Source organism: Molossus molossus, unplaced genomic scaffold (assembly GCF_014108415.1).
Source record: "Molossus molossus isolate mMolMol1 unplaced genomic scaffold, mMolMol1.p scaffold_m16_p_31, whole genome shotgun sequence".
NCBI classification, from domain to species: domain Eukaryota; kingdom Metazoa; phylum Chordata; class Mammalia; order Chiroptera; family Molossidae; genus Molossus; species Molossus molossus.
This window is the reverse complement of record NW_023425368.1, coordinates 71,502-95,781: the sequence shown is the minus strand read 5'-3', so window position 1 is coordinate 95,781 and position 24,280 is coordinate 71,502. Positions and strand designations below refer to the sequence as shown.

The window sequence follows — 24,280 nt, the reverse complement described above, 5'->3', positions numbered from 1 at the left end:
TGTAAAAGTCAATAAAGAAAAAAAATTAAAAAAAAACAACAGCAGCAGCCCTGGCCAGTGGTTAGAGCATTGCCTGTGGACCAGAGAGTCCCAGGTTCGGTTCCCGCTAAGAGCACGTACCTCGGTTGCAGTTCGTCTCCGGCCTCGGTTGGGCCATGCGGGTGGCAGCCCCTCGATGTGTCCCTTTCACATCGATGTTTCTCTCTCTCTCTTCCTCCCTCTCTCCCTCCTGCTCTATCTGAAGATAAATGCAAAAATGTCCTCGGGTGAGGATAACAAAACAAAACAACAACAAGCAGCTCTGATGCTTCCCAGACCCCCAAAGCAGCAGCAACCAAGCCGCTCAGGACCCCAGATGGAGTGCCAACCCCGCAGGTGAGCAGAGTTGCGGTCCACACGGAAGGGGCGGGAGAAAAGGGACCTTCTCAGTGGTGGGGGCGGCATTTGGACAGAACACTGCGGGAAAGCCTGCGACCGGCAGGACGGGGCACAGACACGCGCTCTGGCTGGAAAAGCCGCATCTCGCGGCGGGTTAGCAGCCCTGTGACGGACGGGCGCACTCGGGCTGGGCAGACAGACAAAGACAATGACAGCCAGGTCCTGCCGTCAACCAGACGCTCCCCCCAGACAGGCGAGGCTCGAACCGGTGCCTGAGGCCAGCGCGGCCGCCTGCCTGTGGTATCTGCACACACAGCGTGGGGGCGCGCCGGGGTCGGTCCGCACGGGCCCCTAGAGCTGGGGCCCAGCCGCACCCGGTCTCGGTGTCACGTTCGTCGGCGACAGGAGCCTGGGGGCTGTGTTGGTTGAGCGTGGACCTGTACACCAAATTCCCGGTCAGGGCACATACCTCGGTTAGGGGTTCGATCCCTGGTTGGGGCGTGTACGGGGGCAACTGATCAATGTTTCTCCCTCTCTCTCTAAAATAAATTGAAAACATCCTTGGATGAGGATTAAAAAGAAGAGCCCGGCTCACTGGAGGAGGGGTTGATTTCGAAATGGGTCAGAAGGTGCAGGGGGAGCCGGAGCACCGGGGTGTCAGGCGGGCGGCGCGAACAGAGGCCGAGGCGTGGGAAGGCAGGGCGGCCAGCCCGAGGGGCTCCGTGAGCCCTGAGCTAAGCGACGAGAGGCTGGATCGTCACCAGCCACACATCTGCAGCAGGGGAGACTCCCCAAAGGATCAAGGTCAATGCAGGCACAGAAAAGACACACAGACATCATGTGCCCGAGGGAAGGCCCTGCCCAGGGTGTTCCTGCCAAAAATGCATGACCCCCATCTGACCGTGACACGCGTCTGCCAGACCCAAATCGAGGGGCAGGTCACAGAGCAGCCGGGCTGTGCTCGTCACAGATGTCCAGGCCAGGAGAGACGCGGGGAGACCGGGGCCGCAGGACGTGGGGTCACTGAGCGCAAAGTGGGGATCATGGAGAGAGAGGGGACCTCAGGGCAAACCCCGAGGCATTTGCAAGAGCTCAGTTGAGAGTGACACTGGTCGCTGGTTTGGAGAGCTGTCTCTGGCCGCAGAAGCTGTGACTGTTCCGAGAAGTGAGTGAGGAGCTCTCTGTACCCTTTTCGAGCTTTTTTGTAAATTTAATTTTTTTTTTTAAAGGACAGCCTTGCCCGGCCGGTGTGGCTCAGTGGTTGAGTGTCGACCCTGCACCAAGAGGTCGCTGGTTCAATTCCGGCACATGCCCAGGTTTGGGCCTGATCCCCAGTGGGGGGCGTGCAGGAAGCGGCCAATAGATGTTCTCTCTCATCGATTTTTCTATCTCTCTCTCCTTCTCCCTTCCTTTCTCTCTAAAATCAATAAAGAAAAGAATTTAAGAAGGACAGCCCTGGCCGGTTTCCTCAGCTGTTAGAAGGACGGGCTGCGGACCAATGAGTTTCAGGTTTGATTCCAGTCAAAGGCATGTACCTCAGCTGCAGTTCAGTCCCCGGCCCTGGTCAGGGTCGTGCGGGAGGCAACCAGTCGATGTGTCTCTCTCACATTGATTTTTCTCTCTCTCTCTCTTGCTCTCTCTCCCCCCTCCTCCCTCCCACGCGATCTGAAAACAAATGGAAAAATATCCTCAGGTGAGGATTTAAAAAAAGGACAGCCCAGCCGAAGAGGCTCAGCTGTCTGAGCATCACCCTGTGCAGCAGGAGTCTCCTGGTCGGATTCCCGGCCAGGGCACATGCCTGGGTTGCTGGTTTGATCACCAGTCAGGGCATGTACAGATGGCAACCGACCGATGTTTCTCTCTCTCTCCCCCCTCTTCCTCTTTCTAAGCATGTCTTCAGGTGAGAATTAAATTTTTAAAAAGACAGATCCCATCACTTCTCACTCAAGCCTCTTGGTGCCCCTCTTGCTCTGAGAATCATAGCCCTCGTCCCCACCCCCTTCCCCAGCCCCTTGCTACTCCTCACACATGCCAAGCACATCCCTACCCCAGGGCCTTTGCACATGCTGTCTCCGCTGGCCAGATACTCTTCCTTCAGGTCTCTTCACAAATGCTACCCTGTTGAAAAGGCTGTCCCTGACCATGCCGTCCCCACAGGGCACCCCATCGCTGTCTCTGCCCCTTCGCTGCCCTAGGCCTTCAGGCCCTCGCCACCGTGTGACACCGTACACGCTGGTTCGCTGTCCTCTGCACTCTCTCAGGCATCATCTCCTGGAGGGCAGTGACCCTGCCTCATCAACTCATGGTTTCGCAAGGACCTAGAAGACAGCCGGGCGCACACAGGGCACGGCGGGGCCGCGAGTGGACGGACGGTGGACACGCAGAGGCCGGCAGACATAAGGGCATCCCCCGCACTTTGTACATATAACAAGATGCTATTTTAAAAAAATATTTTCAATTGATTTTTTTAGAGAGAGGGGAAGCAAAAGAGAGAAACATTGACGTGAGAGACACATCCATCGGCCGCCTCCTGCACGCCCCCTATTGGGGATCGAGCCTGCAACCTTGGCATGTGCCCTGACCGGGATCCAACCGGGACCTCTCAGTCCAGGGGACGAGGCTCCATCCACTGAGCCACAGGCTGGGCACAAGATGTTATTGTCACCTCATCACAATGGCAAAGTGTTTTCATGCTAACACCCAGCTTTAGAGGGGGTGAAAACAGTGGGCGCAGCCTCGTGGAAGGGGGTTAAGGGAGGAACAGCTCTCGTGAAGAGGGGTCCAAGTCATGAAAACACGAGCACCCTCTGACCTGTCCGCGTCCTCCCTGCACGTGCCCCAAGGAAGCCATGCAGGTTCCGGGCAAGCACGGGCGCGCCCAGACCCGCCTCAGTGTCAGTCACGTGTCACGTAGGAAATGACTCGGTGTCCGCAGCGGGGAGACGACGCGCCAGGTCAGGTGCAAGGAAACGCTAGGTGGCCACGGAAAATCCCGAGTAAAAGAAGGATGGACGATGGGGTGACATTCCCATACGTCCGGTGACACAAAGGGACAAGGGAGTGGCTGTCTCAGTTGACACGTGGCTCCGCAGATACCACGTGCAGACTCACCGCCTGACTCCCTCTGTGCTCGTCAGCTCTCCTGACCCTCACGACCGCCAAGGCGAGCACCCTCGTCACTCCCACGTCACAGCTGGAGAGACTGCGGCACAAACAGGCGAGGAAAGTGGCCACAGGGTGTGGAGAGAGTCCAGCTGTGGACCCACCCTCACTGCTGAGGCACCAGGTGTGTCCACACACACTAAAAACACACACACCCACACATGTGAGCACATACATGTGTGTGCACACACACACATGAGCATGTGCACGCACACCCACACGGGTGGGCATGTGTGCACACGCATACATATATGTGCACACACATGCACCCACGCATGTGAGTGCACATACATGTACCCACACCTGTGCGCGCACATGCATGCACCCACAATGCACATGTACACACATGTGGACACATACCCACACGTGTGAGCATGTGTGCACATGCATGCACCCACGTCGCACACAAACATGCACCCACAATGCATATGTACACACATGCACGTGTACCCACTCACGCATGCACATGCTACCCTGGAGAAAAGACAGCAAGGCACTTCCAGATGGTGGTAGGGCCACTTTGGTTTTCTCCGCTACAATGTCCGAAGGGTCTCTCCGCACTTCTCAGCTGTAAAACCCAACGGGAGCCTCCTGTCCTGTGTGGGGAGACGGGGCGGAGCAGCTACCGAACAGGCGCGTCACCCGTGTCTCGGGCGCAGGCCCCTTATCAGTGCGTTTCCACCGGTGCCGCCCCCTCCCGCGGCCGACAGGAAGCCGAAGCGGCTGTGGTCACTGCATCACATGGTTTCGTTTCAAACATTCAGGACAGTCGCTAGAACAGCGCAAGGAGCTCCTGAGCACCCTTGGCCCCGGTCCGGTCCGCCAGTGTCCCGGCCGCTGCCAGCACGCTCCCCTCCGGGGCTTTCCAGAGCCTCCCAGACCGAGCTGGAGACAGCCGGCCTCTTCCTGCGGGATGCTTCCGAGGGCGCGTCTCAGGGGCGCGCAGGCCTCTGGGGTGGCAAAGTCAGGACACGTCACACCGACGCCTCCCCCCGCGCACACCCCAGTTCTGCAGGACTCTTTCCGCGGGGCGGAACCGGCTCCCCACAGCACCCCACCTTCTTCCCTCTCTCCCCTGCACAGTTCTGTCTTTCTTCACATTTGCTGACCTTGACATTTTTGAAGCACTCAGCTTTGAGACTGTCCTTCAGTGTGGCTTTATCTGCTGGTCCCCTCCACGATTAGACCAGGCATGTGTCTCTGGCCAGCACACAGCTAACTGGGGACACCCCCTTGGGGTTTCTGACGTGGGTCTGTCCCGTTCCTGGAACGGCTGACCGCCAGGGTGAGGGCAGGTGTCTCCTGGTCTTGTCTCCAGAAAGTGGCACTTTCCTTGTAATTCACCAGTCCCACGGGGAGGCTGTGAGCCAGCGGAACCCCAGCCACTGAGGCCGCCCTCTATCCCTCCACCCTCACGGCGGGCACTCGACCGCGGGGAGCCCCGCTGACCTACAGACACACGGGTGCTCAGTGGGCCTGCGGGGGCTTGATGTCATCACAGGGACTGCTTCCACGTGTGGGGGTGCTCATGCACTGTGGGGGTGCTCATGCACTTCTGGTGTGCCTCGGGTTTTCCTGTCTCTGCGGCGCAGCATCGGTCTGCAGTTTTCTGCCTTGTCTGCCTGGCGTTCACGTCAGCACTGAGCTTACAAGCTGAAGCGGGCAGCTTGCCCAGCGAGGGCTGGCACCTGCATGGGAAGGACCCATGTGGTGGGAAGGGGAGAAGGGGAGGGAGGAATCTCCTGCCAGCCCTCTGGGAGGCAGCCCCTCCCCAGGGTCAGTGCTGGGGCACACCCGTCCCTGCCTACAGCCTGGGGGGCCGTGGGTGTGGCCCTCTCTCACACAGGTGGAAACTGGGGCCTGAGGCTCTGCTGCCCCTCCAGGCCGAGGGCGGAACTTGGCTCTGGGAGAGCCCGGCACCCGGTGTGATGAGGTTAAGGTGGGGGGCAGCAGAGGAGACTTCGTCCAGGGCCAGAGTGAGTGGGACGGGGCGGGGGCGGCCGGAGGGGCCGATGGGATGCAAACCACCGCCAGTGGGGCGCCCCGGCCCTGCTGCAGGGCGGGGCCCTCAGCAGCTCTGACTGGCAGTCACCTGACTCGGTCACTCTGGGTACAGACACCAAAGGAGCCAAACCAGGTGTTCAAACAAACGGTGGCACAGCGCACAGCCCACAGCTCAGACGCCCAGGGTCCACGGACGGAGAAGCGGACACACGGAATGGCGTCCGTCCGACCATCGGATATCATCAGCCTGAAGGCAATGCCCTCTGACCCCTGCCGCCACTGGAGGAGCCGTCGGAAAGGACCAGCCGAGAGTCCAGAGACACGGGAGAGTCTGGCTGCCGGGGGCACAGGGTTTCCTGTCGGGGTGACGAGGGGCTCAGGCAGGTGATGTCTACACACTGTGGCGAACGCACCAAACACACTTTCCAGCGGTTAACACGGTGCATTTCCTGTTGTGTGCTTTGCAGTACCAAAGTGCACCCCGAGTCAGGCGCCTCACGCACACCTCTGAAGTCCAGCACCTGGGCTCCCAGCTGGCTCTGCCCTTGCGCCGCGGCCCCCACTGTAGAGGAGGCCAGTGCGGGATGGGGAGACCCCTGGGAGCGAGTCCACACTGCGCCGGTGCACGCGGGGTCAGCCAGGGGTAAGGCTGACCCTCAGCACCCTGAACCAGAAGAATCCGGCCGGCCCTGCACCCTTCCTGGCACCTCACCTGAACCGCCAGCTGCAGGAAGTCCCTGGACAACGGGACAGGTACCTCTGTCCGTCCTCCTCCGGGGCTCACCTGGGCCGCCCCACACCCAGCCCGGCGTTCGGAGCGAGGCCGTTAGTCTGGAACCTCGCCCCGAGATGCACAGGCCAGCCTCTGGGGCTCTCTGCCCCTTCCTGCTCTCTCCCCGTGTGAGTCAAGGACACACGTGCACACACACGAACACACATGTGCACATGCATACACACACACGTACACAACCCCAGAACGTGCGTGTGGAGTGAGGCGGGGCCGTGGGTCCCGCCGGGTCTGCTGGCACTTCCAGGACCGGCCTCTGTTGCCAGCAGGTGGGCAGGGAGTCGGCTCCTGAATCACGCCCAGGACCCTGGACACGGCGGGGCCCCCAGCAAACAGCTGCACGCGGGGGGTGCAGGTGCTCAGGCCCTGCACAGCCGGGAGCCCCCCGCCCACCCGGGCCTCAGTGGAAACCAAACCACACAGGTTGCAGAGAAAACCGGGAGCTTTGTGCCCTCGGGTTAGGCAAGGGGCCCTTGGACGCTCGCCCAAACAGGGCAAATCCGACGTCAGGAAGGTGACCGCCTTCCCCTCTGAAGACAGTCAGGGATGAAGGGACCAGCCTGGAGGGGACCTGGCCGGGCGAGGCCCAAGCGCACTCTGTCTGCAAGGGAGCCGAGCTGCTGGGGCTCACCAGCAAGACCAGGGACAGCCCCGCTTCCTGCCAGACGCCGGACACGAGGGCCGCCTCCCCAGAGGACAGCCGACGGCCAGTGAGCACGCGGACAGGCTCAGCGTCAGCGCTGGGGAAATTCAAACAAATCCCTGTGAGGCCCCCGCACCCCGAGGGGCCCCCGCACCCCGAGGGTATCGCTCTGAGGTTAAGGCGCCGCCCATGTGCTCCTCCATCCCCCCGGGCTCCTCACCCCAGCTCCCCCACCCCAGGAGGTGAAGCCGAGTCCACACAGACTGTCCCCCTGCTTCTGCAGCTCTCCATGAGACAGCCCACCCGGGGGACAGCCCGGATGTCCAGCCACAGGGGACCAGGTGCCTGGACAAAGAAACGGGGGCCGTGGGGAGAGGACCACGAGGCAGCAGCAAAGGGAGGACCACAGCCCGGCACCCCCTCCGCCGGTGAGGGAGGGGACCAGGCCGGCACCCCTCCCCCGGTGAGGGAGGGGACCAGGCCGGCCCCCCTCCCCCGGTGAGGGAGGGGACCAGGCCCGCACCCCTCCGCCGGTGAGGGAGGGGACCAGGCCCGCACCCCTGTCCTTTCTGAGAAGCTACAAAACGAAAACCGACCCAGGAAACGGAAGGCAGGCGGGTGCTCACTTGGGGGTGGCCGGGGGCGGGCAGGAGGGCTCACAGAGGGACAGGGCACCAGGCCGTGGCGACTGTGTCTTCGCGAGTGCATGCAAGGTGGAGGCCGGCGCGGTCCTGTGTCAGTGACACCTCGGTGGAGCCGGTCCCACCCGAGCTGTTCTGGGGAGGGGCCATGGCCAGGGCAGGGTGAGGCCGGCCTCCCCCCACCCCCGCTGCCCCCCACGCCATCGGCAGGGCCCCAGGGGCCCCGTGTCCGAGGGCCGCTTCCTGAGTCTTATCTGCCTTCCTGTGGCCCCTCAGCTGACCCTCCAGACCACACCACAGCCCCTGGGACAGCCTTGTCCGGCCGGGCAACGGGGACAATGGGCCCAACGAGCCCCAGCTCCACCCCATCCCGGGTGATCCAGAGAAGAGGGGCAGCAGAGGGGGAGGGGCCCAGAGCAGATAGTCCCAGCCAGTGCTGGCCTCTTCCAGGCGCCCACCTCCCGCTGGACACCGAGGTGCCACAGGGGATAAGCCCACTGCCCCATCCGTCCCTCTCTCCCGCCATAGCTTGGCCCTCACCTCAGGTCACCGCCTGCCCGCCTGGGAGACCCCTTGGTGCTCCTGCAGCCCCGAGCGGCCCGAGCATGCCCGGGAAGGCCCTGCCAGGGTGGGGGGCCATGGTGCGCTCACAGGGAGCAGGGCGGGGACAGCGCCGGAGAGCGGAGGCCAGGCCCCAGCACCTCTGCCCGCCCGGAGCAGGCAGCCGGGGATCCTCGGACCTTGGGCCTTGCAGGCCACAGAACGGGAGCGCAGTGGCCCCTGGGAAGTGACCGGGCGGGCTGTGGTGTCGGGGTGAGTGCCCAGGGCCAGGGCAGGAGGAACAGGGTAGTGGGGCAGGGCCACGGGGGTGGCTGGCACCCCTGCAGGGCAAGGCCTGGGCCAGGCTGGGCCCCGAATCCCCCAGAGCTGTGCACCCAGGGCACCAGCAGTGAGGTGGGGCCCGGGCGGGCAGCCCGTGTCCCACCCCAGGGCCTCAGCACGATGCACAGACCCCACTGCCGTCCACCCGGGATCGTGGCGCCTCTCTGCAAGTCCGGGTCTGGCGTGGCTGTCCCTGAATCCTGAGCTGGACGCTGGGCTGGGACCTTGCAGCTGAGGTCAGCTGGGCCCGGGGCCCAGAGCTCCCGGGCAGCCCGGCCTCCTCCCTCCTCGACCGCCATCATCACGGGGCTTTTCTTGTGCCCCACCCACCGCAAGGCACTCGCCCGTGGGCCACGGAGAACCACGGGAGCCTGGGCCATCCTCGGGCAGACCACCACCCTCCCTTAGGGCCGTCCCCGCAGGACCCGGGGGCCACCCAGTGGCAGGCTGGCTGGCTCAGGACTCCCACCAGCCCGGTGGTCCCGAGGCCGGCACGTGCCCTTTGACCTCTGGCACCTGCTCCCCACACAGGGGTCTGAGCTCAGCCCCCAGGGACACGAGCATATTCGCATGATTTTATTGTCACAACGCAGGGAGTGGAGACCAGGGAGGCTGCAGACACCCTCAGTGCCCAGGACGCCCCACAGAGAAGGGTCCGAAGCCGAACGTCAGGAGTGCTCTATGCACCCAAGACTTCGTGACCCCTGTTTCCAGAGCAGTGGTGAGGCCTCGAGAGGTTAAGCCACCACGATGCCAGCCTGCCCCCGGGAGCAGAGCCCCCCCTCTGCTCTCCTGGCAGGAGCCCCGGGCAGCAAAGGCTGGTATCCCTCCCGAGAGAGGTCTCCGGCCTCCCGGGCCACATCCCCTGGGTGAGGCTGGGCAGATGTCCATGGCACCATCCTGACTCCCTTCTGAGGACAGTGGCCCCAAGACCATGAGGAAGGACCCCCAGCACCCCACTTCCTCCGTGCCTCTCGCTCTGGGAGCCCTACTCCTGCATAGTGGCGGACACCCCAGGGCTCTGCAGGACGTGGGGGGGGCCCGGGGTGTCTCACCGCCCACAGTACCCTGTCCAGGCTGGAGCTTGGCCAAGGCGTCACCTCCCCCAGGTGCAGGCCGGGGCAGTGTGGCTGGAGCCTACCCGAACCTCCTCAGCAGGGAAGGTCACTGTCCAGCCTGCCGGCCACCCGTTGTGGGCAGAGAGACCTCGGGAGAAGCCAGAACGCCCCTGAATCTCCCGGGGTGACCTGGGACAGCTGCTCTGCCCTGGCGCCCAGCCCTGACTGCACCCCCCAACCAGGGTAGGGGCAGGAAGGCCCCAGCTCCCTGGGGAGAGGCAGGTCGGATTACAAGCCAGGCAGGTGCCCCCAGAACCGTCCGGATCCAGAACCACCCGGGAAGGCTCAGCTCGGCCACCTTGGCCAGATGACCGCGACCTTCTCAGGAGGCACTGACGGTGAGCGGCAGGGCTGGCCACCCTGAGGCCGCACAGGCTCAAGGCACCCTGTCCCCAGCCACGCAGCGGGCACCGGGCTGCAGGCCAAGGTGTGTGCTGGTCTCGCCCGTGGGGCGCACTGGGCAGCTGTGGGGGCCCAGGACATCTCCTCCCTGACCGCCTCCCACACACCTCGGGCCAGCAAGTTCCCTGGAGAGCACAGAGCCCACCGGCCCCTTCCGGACCCCTCTGCCCTGCCCGCCCACCCAGGCAGGCTGGGCTCAGACCCACCCAGACAGCATCCCTGGGGCTCCGATTCCAGCCACCCTGGGGACAGCAGGCCGGGAGGAGTGGCCTTCCCTGGGTCTGGGGGAGCTGCCCTGAGCAGCCACCAGCACCCCGCAGGCCCCCAGGACGTGGCTTGTCCAGCGCACACGGTGTGAGCAGGACCGGAGCGAGGGGCCGGCACAGAGCCAGGCAGGGAGCCCCGGGGGGCCCAGCACCAGCCCTGCACCCCCAGCCCTCGGACTCTGGGCCAGTGTCTCTCCTCAGCCCCGGTGGGTGTGACCCCTCGGATCAGACCCGGCTCGCCTGGTGGCCACAGAGCAGTGGGCGCCTGGGGCCACCAGCTGGGCAGAGGGCCACCTTGTCCTACTGCCCCACTGCTGGCCTCAGGGCGGCAGCCAGCCTCCCAGGCCGGTCACACAGGTCAGGGCCACAGTACCAGCTGTGAGCCCAGTGCCGGGGTCCCCAGGGATGTGCTTCCTTCCTCAGGGGTCAGGCCTTTGAAGGTGGCGGGCCCAGAGCTCCATGGGCATGTCCTCCCCGCCTCCCAACAGAGCCACTGGGTGGGGTTCCCCCGCGGGTCCTCCCAGACCTGGGTGAGCGGGGACCTTGACATGGGCTGCAGGATCCTGACCCCGAGAGAGGCTGGGGTCCCGTCCACAGGGCCCTCCCCACCCCGCACAGCCCCGAGGCTCGGCCAGGGCCCTGTCCGGAGACCAGTTACCCATGTGGCCGAATACCGTGCTCACCCCCCTTGGGACGATCCGCCCGGGGAACAACAGCTAGAAAACTCCAGGGGGCATGACCGTGGGGCCATCTCGTCACTCATTTTATAAAACCACCACCTATGATCTTTCAACAACCCATATGTTAAAAGTAGGAAGTTGAGATTAAGCAGAAGTTTAAAAACTACCACCCAGAACCCACACCCAAGGGACCCAGCGTCACCCCCCAGGAACTGCAAGTCCGTCAGAGGGGGACAGTAAGGCACGGGGGGCTCGCTGGGGGCTGGGCTGGGTTTATTCAGAGTGGCCCAGGACAAGGGCCCTGTTAAAATGGATGGCTCGACACAGACCAGGTCAGGACGCTGGGGACTTCAGGACAAGCAGCAGGTGGGCTGGGCTGGAGGACGCAGGGAAGGGGGGCTCCCTCGCAGCCCAGTGCTCACGGGGGCCAGAGCGCAGACAGCAAAGGTCCTGCCGGAGGAAGTGGGGCCTCGATCCCCCAAACCTCAGCTCGGCCCCTCCCGGAGCTCCCGGAGCCACAGTCCCTGAGTGACCGCCACCTCAAGCCCTGGGGCAGCGTGACTTTGAGGTGGCCGGAGCTTGGCAGGGAGGCTTTGATAAGAGCACAGGAGGCGGGGCCTGCCCTGGGGACAGGCCAGCCAGGCCTGCGGAGCCCCCAGCACTGCCCCTCCCCCCGTGCCAAGGGCAGCCAGGACCTTCCAGCGCTGCCCAGGAGGTGCCAGGAGGTACCTCACCTCCTCGGGTTTATCACGGGGACCTTGAGCAGCCTCTGATCCAGGGGAGACTCGGGGGCCAAGAGCAGCCCCCAGCTCCTGGGCTTCGGGGACTCGGGGACGCCCCCACGTCCCCATCTCCCATTTATCCCGTCCGACAAGGTAGGGACGGGCCGCTCCCGAGGGCGCACAGCAGGTCAGGCACCGCAGAGCAGCGTGCCAGGGTCCCCACTGAGCTCACGCGACCTGGGCTCTGGAACCCACCCTGCCCTCCATGTCTCCAGAAGGCCCCCTGCCTGTACCCCAACCCAGCCGCTTGAGCGACTCAACCAGCCGGGACCCCGCCCCCGAGAGCCTCCGTGGCTGTTTGGTGCAGAACCCTGGACTCCTGGCCAGCCCCACCTGGGTCTGCACACAGCCACCCGGCCCATGCCACCCGCCCTCTGCCCGCCTCAGCAGCTCCCTCCCTCTTGGGCCTGCCTCCCAGAGCTGTTGGAATCTCAGGCGGGGGCACCCGGGAGCACCCCCCCAGGCACGCGCCCACAGCAGCAAGGCCCCTTGTACCGGCCCTGCACCCGTACGCGGAGGCGCGGTGATGCTGGCCCCCCGCTCAGAGATGACACCCCACAGCCCAGAGCACACTCTGGAGCAGCGGTTCTCAACCTGGGGGTCGAACGGCCCTTCCACAGGGGTCGCCCAAGACCACCGGGAAACACGTATCCGATGGTCTAAGGAACCGAGACTTCGCTCCTGTCGGTCTCCGGGGGCCGCCCGCATGCAGATGTGCCCACAGACAACACGAGGAACCGTATCGAAGGGTCATGGCATCAGGAAGGCTGAGAACCACGGCTCTAGAGACTGAGGCCTCCACGGGGAGCCCCCGGGCAGGAGTGGGGCTCAGGCTAAACCCGTCAGAGGGGGACAGGAGTTGTGAATCGATGCCAGAGACTGAGGCCCCACAACTGACCCCACTGGCCGCCCACGTTCGGGTCCAGAGGCCCGTCCACCTCATGTGCAGGGACACAGTGGCCTCGGGGACAGCCTTCGTGTCCACCCACATCACATTCATCCAGAACCCAGCTCCTCACACCCCCTGGACAGTCGACGGGGCTGGGTCTCCTCCTTGAACTGGCGACTCTGCCACCTTCTCAGTCTCAGGCTTTGGCTATGTTGGCTCAGGACACACAGAAAGCTTCTGTCACCAGGACAGACCACAGGACAGCAACCCACCCAACCACGGTGGGGGCAAGGCTGGCCAGGGCCACAGCCACCGACGAGCCCTCTCCAGAGCCCCCTCTGAGGACCGTGGGCAGCTGAGCAGGGTGCCCAGGGGGCGCTGGATGACATGCAGCCGCCCAGTGCTCCCTACACTGGTTCATTCATTCACCCACCCACCTGTCCACCTGTCCATCCCCCCTAACCCATCCATCCATCCACCCACCTGTCCATCCCCCTAACCCATCCATCCACCCACCTGTCCACCCACCTGTCCATCCCCCCTAACCCATCCACCCATCCACCCACCTGTCCATCCCCCCTAACCCATCCATCCACCCACCTGTCCACCTGTCCATCCACCCTAACCCATCCATCCATCCACCCACCTGTCCATCTGTCCAACCGTCCACCTATCCATCCATCCACCCACCTGTCCATCCCCCCTAACCCATCCATCCACCCACCTGTCCACCTGTCCATCCACCCTAACCCATCCATCCATCCACCCACCTGTCCATCCCCCCTAACCCATCCATCCATCCACCCACCTGTCCATGCCCCCTAACCCATCCATCCATCCATCCACCCACCTGTCCACCTGTCCATCCACCCTAACCCATCCACCCACCTGTCCACCTGTCCATCCACCCTAACCCATCCATCCATCCATCCACCCACCTGTCCATCTGTCCAACCGTCCACCTATCCATCCATCCACCCACCTGTCCATCCCCCCTAACCCATCCATCCACCCACCTGTCCACCTGTCCATCCACCCTAACCCATCCACCCACCTGTCCACCTGTCCATCCACCCTAACCCATCCATCCATCCATCCACCCACCTGTCCACCTGTCCATCCACCCTAACCCATCCACCCACCTGTCCATCTGTCCAACCGTCCACCTATCCATCCATCCACCCACCTGTCCACGTGTCCATCCATCGTTCCACCCGTCCGTCTGCCCTAACCCATCCATCCATCCACCCACCTGTCCATCTGTCCAACCGTCCACCTATCCATCCATCCACCCACCTGTCCACGTGTGCATCCATCGTTCCACCCGTCCGTCTGCCCTAACCCATCCATCCACCCACCTGTCCATCCCCCCTAACCCACCTATCCATCCACCCACCCACCTGTCCACGTGTCCATCCATCGTTCCACCCGTCCGTCTGCCCTAACCCATCCATCCACCCACCTGTCCATCCCCCCTAACCCACCTATCCATCCACCCACCCACCTGTCCACGTGTGCATCCATCGTTCCACCCGTCCGTCTGCCCTAACCCATCCATCCACCCACCTGTCCATCCCCCCTAACCCACCTATCCATCCACCCACCCACCTGTCCACGTGTGCATCCATCGTTCCACCCGTCCGTCTGCCCTAACCCATCCATCCACCCACCTGTCCATCCCCCCTAACCCACCTATCCATCCACCCACCCACCTGTCCACGTGTCCATCCATCGTTCCACCCGTCCGTCTGCCCTAACCCATCCATCCACCCACCTGTCCATCCCCCCTAACCCACCTATCCATCCACCCACCCACCTGTCCACGTGTGCATCCATCGTTCCACCCGTCCGTCTGCCCTAACCCATCCATCCACCCACCTGTCCATCCCCCCTAACCCACCTATCCATCCACCCACCCACCTGTCCACGTGTGCATCCATCGTTCCACCCGTCCGTCTGCCCTATCCCATCCATCCACCCACCTGTCCATCCCCCCTAACCCACCTATCCATCCACCCACCCACCTGTCCACGTGTGCATCCATCGTTCCACCCGTCCGTCTGCCCTAACCCATCCATGCCTCTACCCATCATCTCTCCTGTCTGTCCAGCCATCTACTCGCTCACCCAGCCTCCCTTGAGGGGCCCTCGTCCACACGGGCCGGGGTACAGGGCCTCCTCTAGCTCCACGGCAGCCATCGCCCTCTCCTCTGGGGACCTGCGCACGGCTGTGCTGACGAGAGCTGGGACACGGAAGCCTGAACACCCCTCAGCTGGGGACCACGTGCAGCTGTGCGAGGGACGTCCGTGCAGCCGTGGTGTCCGAGTGTCCTGCCCACACTCGACCAGCGTCCGGTGCCGTCAGGACGTAACCGTCGTCCGCCGAGCAGCCTCCGTATGCCTTCCTTCCTTCCTCCACCCGCCTGGCTCAGGACCGTCTTTCCAGCCCACTGGGGATTCGCCCTGGTGTGCCCTGCGGGGAGCGGGTCCAGCTTGACCTCCTTCCTCGTGCCAGCCCAGTTCCTTGGCATCACACGTGAAAGGCCCGTCTTCTTAGCCCTTGGAGACGCTGCCCGGGTTCTGCCGCCCCGTCACAGGCAGGTGCGTGCACACCCGCCCCGAGGCCCAACTGCCGTGCGCAGGGCCGTGCCTCCCTGTCGTGATGACCCGAGTTGTGTGTTTTATAACATCTGCAGCCGTCCGGCCGAGAGTGTGGGTGTGACTTGTGACTTGACAAGCGGCCAGGCTGGGGACATAAGAGAACAGAAGACGGAAGAATCCCTGTCGGGATCCAGCATCAAAGCAGGTGGTTGCCAGGGCTGCTCCGGCATCACCCGAGGCTGTGGTGGGCTCCCGGCCGCTCCCCTCGCCGGCTGGGGGCACGTCTGGGGGAGAGGCCTGTGCCCTGGCTCGGGGCTCTGCTCCCTCGTACGGGCAGGCTGTGATCGCCTGCAGGGGAAGGGGGCCGTCGCGGGCAGTGCTCCGGGGAGGGGTGCTCCCAACAAGGGCGGGGGGCGGGGGTGGCTCTTCTGGTTGGCCTGGCTTCAGTTCCTGTTTTGATTCCACATGGGGCTCAGCGGCGGCTTCGGCAGGAACGTGTGGGAAGCCACCGTCCTGAGGGCTCTTCGGTTGCCCAGAGTGGGGTTTGGAGAGCGAGCGAGAGGGGCCGCCTGGAGACAGGGACGCCTCAGCCCCCAACCCTGCAGGTGGGGTGACCAGGAGGGAGCCCACTGCTGAGAGGCAGTGCCCGGCAGGCGAGCTGGGAGGTGGGGAGCAGCTAGCTGCCAGGTGCTTGCTGGAGGGAGCCCCTGCACGTGGGGGGCACCGAGGATGCCCCTGACGCCCGGAGGCTTCCTTGCCTGCAGGTTGAAGAGCATCGTGGGAGCTTCGGGTGGACACGGACCAGCTTTCCTGGGCAGCACGAGCCACGTGTCAGGGTCTCTTCCAGGGTCCCAGTCCCCGGGGCGGGCAGCCGCGGGCCCCGCTCTCACAGGCTGGACCCCGGACCCAGGCGGGCTGGGTGAAGGGCTCTGAGGAGCACCCCGCCTTCAGGGCCCCCAGAGCGCTCCCAGCAGACACAGGAGGGTCCCGGAGGCCTCTGCCCATCACTCTCTGAGCTCAGGCGTCTCCCACGCTCAGGAGGCCACTGGGCGGAAATGCCAGCACGTGGGCGGCCCCGGCCCCGGCCTGACTGGGGCTCGGGGTTGCTGGGCAGCAGGCCTCACCCCCGGCTGCAGCGGGGCCGGGAGCAGGGAACACGCTTCGTGCTGGACACCAGGGACCCTGGTACCAGGTGAAGTCAAGACAGCTCCCAGGGGCCCTGCCACCCACACAGACCCTGTGACGCCCGGGAGGCTCGGCTGGAGGCCCAGGGGTCACAGGGCTGGCTCCTCCCCGGCCTTGGCGTGGACGGCCGTCCTCTCCGTGTCCCCACAGGGTCGTCCCTCTGTGCGTGTCTGTGTCCTCGCCTCTTCTTACAAGGACCCCAGTCACACTGCACGAGGACCCACCCTAGGAACCTCATTTTACCTCAATCACCTCTCTAAAGACCCATCTCCAAGTACAGCCACATTCTTAGATGCCGGGGTCAGGACTCCAACATACTTTAAAAAAAAAATCCTCACCTGAGGACATGTTCCTTGATTTTCAGAGAGGGGGGATGGGCAGGGAGACAGACACATCGACGTGAGAGAGAAATACTGACCGTTTATCCACCATATGCGCCTCCACCTGGGATCGAACCCACAGCCTGGGTATGTGCCCTGTCCGGGAATTGAACCCCCAACCTTCCTGTGTACAGGACGACAATCCAACCAGCTGAGCCACACCGGCCAGGGCCCAACATTTGTTTTGGGGGGCACAATTCAACCCAGACCAAGGGGACCCGCGCAAACCCACCAGGAGCCCATGTGCCAACACCACCGGCGTACACGGTGGCCGGTCCCGCAGCGCCCTCAGCAGCTGGGGCCCCAGCACCCAACCGGCCCCACCCCACCCCCCGCAGGTCTCCCCACGAGAGCTCGGCAGCCCTAGGGGCCCAAGTCTGTCTTCCCAGCCCTGGGACATGGCTGAGGCTCAGTGTGCGACAGTCGCAGTGCAGAGGGACCCTCCTGTCCCTCCAGCACCCTCGGCACGCTCATGGGGGCAGGCAAAGGCCACGGCCCAGCCCACGGAGAGCCACTGAGTTCGGGACGTGGGTGGATGTTCCTGCCCCCTGCGCACCCCTGCCCGGCAGTGCAGTTGGCACAGCAAGCCTGTCACAGAGGAGAAGGTGAGACTCAGAGAGCTCACCTGGCGAGGTGGCCCAGCCACAGGGCAGCACTCGGACACCAGGCCCGTCCCTGCCCCACATCCCACACTGTGGCCTGAGCCCAGACCCGAGGGCACGCTGGAGGGCCTTCCAGACGCGGCGCCGGCTCTCCCACTGGGCTCTCCAGGCCCTCCCCCACCTTCCGGGGCCCCGAGGTCCCGCCGAGCCCACCTCTCCTGCCCAGCTGGTGGCCACAGCCCCAGGGATGCCCGCAGCCCTCCGACGCCAGGCTGCGGCGGCTCTAGACACAGGACAGTGGCAGGGCAGCGAGGGGTCTGTGGACAGCCGGCTGAGACCGGGGACCAGGCCCGAGGCTCAGGAACGCTGCAGCAGGAGCTGTCAGTCACCGGCAACGGGGACCGAGGAACAGGAGGTGGTCTCGGGGGCCGTGGAGAAAGACCAGCAGCCTGTCCTCCGTCCCAGGGCCACGCACCGCGTGGGGTCCCCGATGCGGAGGGGACGGGACATCCTGCCTGCTTCCCTCACTGTCCCCGGGCCAGCGCCCCGCAGCAGCCTCTCCCCGGAGCCAGCCACCAGGCGGCCCCGGAGCCACCGAGCGGGCACGTGGCCGGTCCACTGGCCTTCACTTTGGGCAAGGTGGGCAGGCTCAGCCCAACAAACCGCCAGGGCCGCCTTCCAGCACCGTCAATGATTAACACCACACGAAGGTGCCGCCAGAGCCACCGGAAAGTTCTGGGACAGGCAGCGGCCGGAGGGTGGGGAGAGGGCACCCAGCCATCTGCGAGCCCAGCCCCTGCCCACTCACGCCCGGGACCCCGCCCAACGCCTCCTCTCCCGCCTCCTGGCCCCGTGGATGCTGATGGGGACCCGCCGAGCACTGCGGCTGGAAACGAGTCGTGGAAGAGGGGCCACGGCGAGAGAGAGAGAGAGAGAGAGAGAGAGAGAGAGAGAGAGGAGAGAGAGACGGCTGCCGGGGAGGGGGAGGGCGGGATAGAAACGGTTGGAGAAGGGCTGCACCTCTCACCCTGCAGCCCAGAGCTGGGGGGGGCGGGGGGAGGAGGCAGGAGGGGCGGTGTGGGTTCCTCGGGGCTCCTCGGGGCTCCCGTGACTCGAAGTCCCTCAGCAGCCAGGGACGGGTGAGGAGCCTTAGGGTTCTGCCCTCCACAGGGACCGGTCACTACGGGAACCCAGGCTCCCATTCTAGCGTGGGCATCTCCCCTACCCGACCCACGCCCCACTCACCCCGAGGCCATCAGCCGGTGGGCACTGCCACACAGCGGGGCGCGAGTGACTGAAACAGAGGATGGGGAGGCGGGGAGGCAGGAAGCCCCGTGGGCGTGGGCCGCAGCTGTGTCCGGGGCGTCCTGCTCCCTGGCCCAGCAGGCAGGGCAGGCCAGGCACACACAGGATGGGGCAGGGGGTCCCCGATGAGAAGGGGACGAGGAGGGGACAGGGTATCCTGGCTGCTACCCTCACCGCGCCTGGGAGAGTGTGCCCGCCCTGCAGGGCCGCCGAGTCGGCTGCCACCTCCACTCCCACACGCAGGCTCAGCCTCAAGGCCAGGCTCGTCCTCGCCTGGGGGCCCAGCCAGACAGGTGGCACGTTCTACAGCCCTCACCGAGGACAGGGTTCTTTCCTTGGCGCTCTGGGGTACTGCCGGAGGGCTGCCATCCACCCCATCATGGGGTTCAGCCCCAGGCCACCCCTGCAACCCCTGCTCAAAGGCGGGTCCCCTCAGAGTGTCTGGGGCCCTGGGGCCCTCCTGGAGACATCGGGGCGCGGGGCACCTGCCTGGCCAGTGTCCACCTGCAGTGCCCCCACCCGGGGACCTCAGCGGGCGTACTCCCCTGGGCCGCCTCTTAGGGGACGGAGCTCAGGGAGCAGAAACAATGGCCCAGGGTCACACAGCCACCTCAGGAGCAGCCCTTCCCGGTCCCCTGCAGGGAAGCCACCCTGCCCGCCAGCTCCCGGGAGGCCAGGCAAGGGCAGTCTGCTGAGCAAACTTCCGAGAGCTGAACAATCGGAACCAGGAAGAAAACACAGTGTAAGCAGAGACTTCCTTCGGGGCGCGGCGAGCCCTCTTCCTCCACCGGCACCGCTGCGGCAGCCGCCCGCGCCGCACGCCCGGCCTGGGTCCCCAGGGCCCAACCTGGGGGGTGTCTGGTGGCCCTCGGGCTGGGGGGCACTGCAGCCCTACCTGGCATCCCTCTGCCCACACCTCCCGTCTCTGCTGGGAGCGGGCACCGAGGGCCACAGGACGGAGAGGCAGCTGGACAGGGCCCACACCAGGGCCCCACCGCCGGGCCTCTCAAGGTGTGTGGGGTCCTGCAGGTGACGGCCAGGAGGGACCCCCTGCACAGTGACACCGCAAGCCTGGCAGTGCTGGGTGTTTGCAGAGTGGCACTGGGACTCGGGTGGGGTCCCTTGAGGTCACCACATCAGACATCCCAACACAAGCACTGCTGCTGCTAATACCTGGGGCAGAGCCACCCTCCCGCAGACGAGCCTCCCATGCCTGGGGGGGGGGCTCCAAGACGGTGGCCCATCCATGCCTTTGGGGACACTGCTTTCTGACGCTCCTGCCATGGAAGGCCTGCCCCTCTCAGCACGGAGGGCAGCCACCCTGGCACTAGCCGCACTCGCTCCCAGAGGACCAAGGTTAGAGGCTGCCTCGCCCTCCTGCCCCACCTGCCCAAAGTGATGCTCCAACCGGGCGGGCCGGGGTCCCGCTGCACCCAGGGGCCCCCATGGCAGAGCACAGGACCCCGGGCAGCAGAGGCAGCAGGCCTGAGCAATGACAGTCGGACGGCAGAAGGAAGCCACCCGTGCAGCACCCAAGATCAGCATGGGGACGACCAAGTGAAGGCTCAGAGAGTGGGAGCTGGCACCCTACCAAGGGGCAGCTGGCCAGGCACTCGAGAACTGGGGCCACAGCCTGGCAGTGGGGGCCGGCAGCAAGGAGGGGAGCCCTGAGGAGCTCACTTCCTCGTGCCCCTGTCCCTGAGCAATGGAGCGCCTGCCCTGCCCCACGCAGGCATGCCACCCTGGGAGCTGGAGCCACCTGGTAACCGCAGGGGCTGCTGATAGGGCACAGCTTGCTCTGATTGACAGCTGGAACCCCCCACATGTGCCCTTCAGTCTCCTCTGCTTCCCTCCAGGTTCTCATGAGCCTGACCAGGTGTGAACACTCGCTGCTGCCACCACGCCGGCCCTCAGGAACGCCACCCTGCAGGGCAGCCTTGCCCCCGCTGGCCGGGAGCCCACCCGAGGGGCCTGCCTGCACCTTGGAGCGGCTGGGATGCTGCTGGGGGAGCAGCCTTCCCCTCTCGAGGGTGCCAGCCACCCTGGGGAGTTGTCTCCCCTGCACCAAGGGCATGTTCCCCTAGCACACATCCCCTCCCAGAATGGGGGACACCTGGACGTCCCTCCAGGAGGAGTGGAGCCAATTTCTGGGCTGGGCACTCCTCCCCAGCTGGCACACATGCCCAGGCAGGGCCAGCGGGGAGTTCCCACCTCAGCCGGAGGTGTCCCCCAGGGGTCAGGCACCACCGTCCCTGAACTTCAAGGGCCAGGCTCCGCGGGGCGGCCGGGTTTGTTCCCACGAACCCCGTCCTTCCCTCCCAGCGCGCGGGGGGCACGCAGCCGGCGGGCGGCTGCAGGTGGCGCGGGCACAGCCCCCACCAGCCTCCCGGCCGCGGAGGAGCCCCGGGCGCGGCCGGCGCGGCGACACTCACACGGCGAAGTGGTAGGCGAAGCACTTCCAGCCGGTGGGGCGCTCGAGGAAGTTGTAGACGCGGCCCTGGAGGTGGGAGCGCGCGAGCAGCGGGCGGCGCGCGCTGTAGACGGACAGGCGCGGGTCGAGGCTCACCGGCAGCCGCGGGCCGAGGTCGGCGGCGGGCGGCGCGGCGGGCGCGTAGAGCGCGCCCCCCGCCGGGCGGTCCTCCGCCAGCTCCAGCGAGAAGGGGGACTTCTTGGCCAGGCCCGCGCTGCCCCTCCGGGCGCCCGGCAGGCGGCCCCAGCCCCAGCGCTTCCTCTCGGCCCGGGGTGGGGAGGAGGCCGCGGCCATGGCCAGGCAGGGCCCGCGCGGGCCAGCCGGGAGGCGGCACCGGGAGCTGCAGCCAAGGCGGGCGTCGGGGCACAGCGCGGGCGGCCTCTGATGCCAGCCCCGCGGCTGGGGGCCGCTGCCCGCCCTGCTCGGGCGTGGGGGGCGGGGCCGCGAGGGGGCGGTTGCCGCGGGCCGGTCCCCAGGGACTGAGCGGCCCGCCCCGGGCCAGACGCCCCGCCCCCGGCCACCGGGCGCGCAGAGAGCCCCAGCCTGCGAGGATCCCCGCTCACCGGCTGGGTCCCGCCCCGTCTCTGCCCACTGCCCGACCCGCCCCTTTCGCATCCACCTGTTTGCCCCGCCCTCGCCCCTTCCCGTGCTCGCCCCACGCCCACTTTCTGGGCCCCGCCTGCTCCCACGTGCTCGCCCCATCGCACCTGCTCAGGCCCACCTGCACCCACGTACCTGTCCCCACGCCCACCTGCTCCGCCCAGAGCAGAGCCCCTAGCTGAACCCGGAAGAAGGCGCAGCTCAGTCAGAAGCCCAGTTTAGGGCCCAGCTCCCCCTTTACCCCTCTGAGTCTCTCCCAAGAAGAAGTGGGGCAAAAGGGGAAGGAGGGGCGCCCTGAGGCGCTGGCGGACTAACCCTCTTGACACCTGCAAGATAGTGTGTTAGTCCCTGAACACTCTGAGCTCCCCTGGGGTGCCGAGGGGTCAGTGCCCACTAGGGCTGTCCGACCTGGGAGGCAAGGGGGGGCCATCGAAGGTCAGGGGCAGCCCAGGGGGAGGCCTGTGGGTGGGGAGGAAGTGGGGCCTGCTGGAGAGGGCAAGGCTGGGTTCTGGCCCACAAGCACGGTGGGTGGACTGTCTGGCTCCCTAGGGGCATGGGGAATGGCTGTTCTGTCCTGTTGGCCTGACAGAGCGGCCTCTGCACCCAGTGGGTTTCCCTGGTTGGGTGGGTGTAGAGGAGGGGTGAGGTCAGAAGGTCACTCCAGCCCCCACACGGCCTCTGGCCATCGCTGCACCGGCCTTTGGGTGTGTCCCTGCACAGTGAGTGGACATGGGGGGGTGGGAGATAGGGTGACGAAGAAGCAGCCTCTCTCCAGACACCTTGCTGGGACCAGGCGTAACTGTCCCCGCCATGTCAGGGTGCTGTGACTTATGAGACACTTCCAGGTCTTCACTGAGCACCCCGGGGTGAATTATCTACCGTAACCCCAGCAGGAAGTCAGCTCCTGACGGTGGACAGAGAGCCGTTTCGGCCCTTCCCCTGACTCCCACCCTCCGTGGTGCCTGCACACAGTGGGCAGTTCATGCAGGAGAATGAATGAGGGTCCCAGCCTGTGCCGGGCACCAGAGAAGCCGGCCGCTGCAGCGAGGACACCTTGCTGGGAGGCGCGTAGGTTCGGAGGCAAACGGGCAGAGAGCCAGAGGAGGGCCGGGCCGCAGGGCACCGCCAGGGCGCACAGCAGGCTCTCACCTGGCCACGCTCTCCGAATGAATGCGGTGAGGGAACAGTGTCTACGGGAGGGGGGCCTTCTCCTAGGCCGTGGGAGGACACCTGCGGAGAAAGAAAAAACAGACGAGGTTGATTCAGCTGCAGACAGCGCAGGAGAATACACTTCGAATGACTGAGAGGCTGCAGGGTAATCGCAGACGTGAAGCCGTGTGGATTCTACCAGAAGGAAGGGGGGGGGTCCTCAACAACCTGCGCGTGGGGAGAGGTCCCCACCTGTCTGCAACCCAGACAGTGGCTGGAATCGGCAAAGGAAATGGAGAAGGGACCAGTGGGAACTGTCCTTGTAGGTTAAATCACGGGCAAAAAATGAATAGCACTGATACATTAAGAACATCGCAAACTGCCCGGCCGGTGTGGCTCAGTGGCTGAGCGCCGACCCAGGCACCAAGAGGTCGCCAGTTCGATTCCCGGTCAGGACACATGCGCGGGTTGTGGGCCTCGTCCCTGGTGGGGGGCATGCAGGAGGCAGCCAGTCGATGTTCTCTCTCATCGATGTTTCTATCTCTCCCTCCCTCTCCCTCTCTCTAACATCAATTTTTTAAAAAGTTTTAAAAAAGAACATCTCGAACCGAGGAAAAATGCTTGCCTTATGGAGAAGTGGGCAAAGGATGGGTTCAGTCATCCAGCGTCACTTGTAACAAGAAAAATGCGCATTGAAAGGGCTGAGACCGCTGCTGACCGGGGCAATCAGGGAAAGTCCAGGCGCCAGCCTCAGGCTCCATGGGCGGGGCCGAGGGAAGCAGGTGCGCCCGCGTCATCGGGGAAGGGGCCTGGCGGTGTTAACAAAAGTGCAGGTTCCATTGAACCCAGCAAATCAGTTCCCGCCTAGGACCTGATCCGGAGATACGAGGAAAAATAGAGAATGATTTACACATAGGGTCATTCATTGCGACATCCCTTGTGTTAATGACAGACAGGAAACAACCCAAACGCCCTCAGTGTTATGGTGCAGCTGCATGCAGCCCATTATTAATACGAACATTATCAATAATGCACAGGGAGGGGCCGGAGTCAAGGTGCAGATAAACCCGCCGGCCTCTCAATTGGCCATTGTGGAGCTGATGGTGAATACAGTCGCGGTAGGAGCTGTACTTCTGTGCCTGGTTCCGGGTGTGAAACATTGTAACGAGTTGCCACCCAGCACCTGGGGAGGCTTCTGGAGGCGGCGCCTGAGCTCCCGGGAGCCTGCTCTAGGAGTCCTGGCCTTGTTGCCACGGAGACATGGGGGGGGCTGGAGAGGGGTCTCTTCTTTTTTTAATCCTCACCTGAGGATATTTTTCCATTTATTTTCAGACAGACTAGGAGGGGGAGAGAGA

General features: G+C 64.9%; 1 protein-coding gene across 1 annotated transcript in view; it reads right to left on the bottom strand.

Moving 5' to 3' along the window:
• The window catches only part of KCNQ1 (potassium voltage-gated channel subfamily Q member 1), a 283,407-nt gene extending 261,937 nt beyond the window's left edge, over positions 1-21,470 (bottom strand). Inside the window, exon 1 of the mRNA XM_036281174.1 lies at positions 21,139-21,470. Within this exon, the coding sequence (XP_036137067.1) occupies positions 21,139-21,470 (332 nt within the window). The remainder of the gene's footprint in view (positions 1-21,138) is intronic.
• Between the last annotated feature and the right edge of the window lie 2,810 nt (positions 21,471-24,280).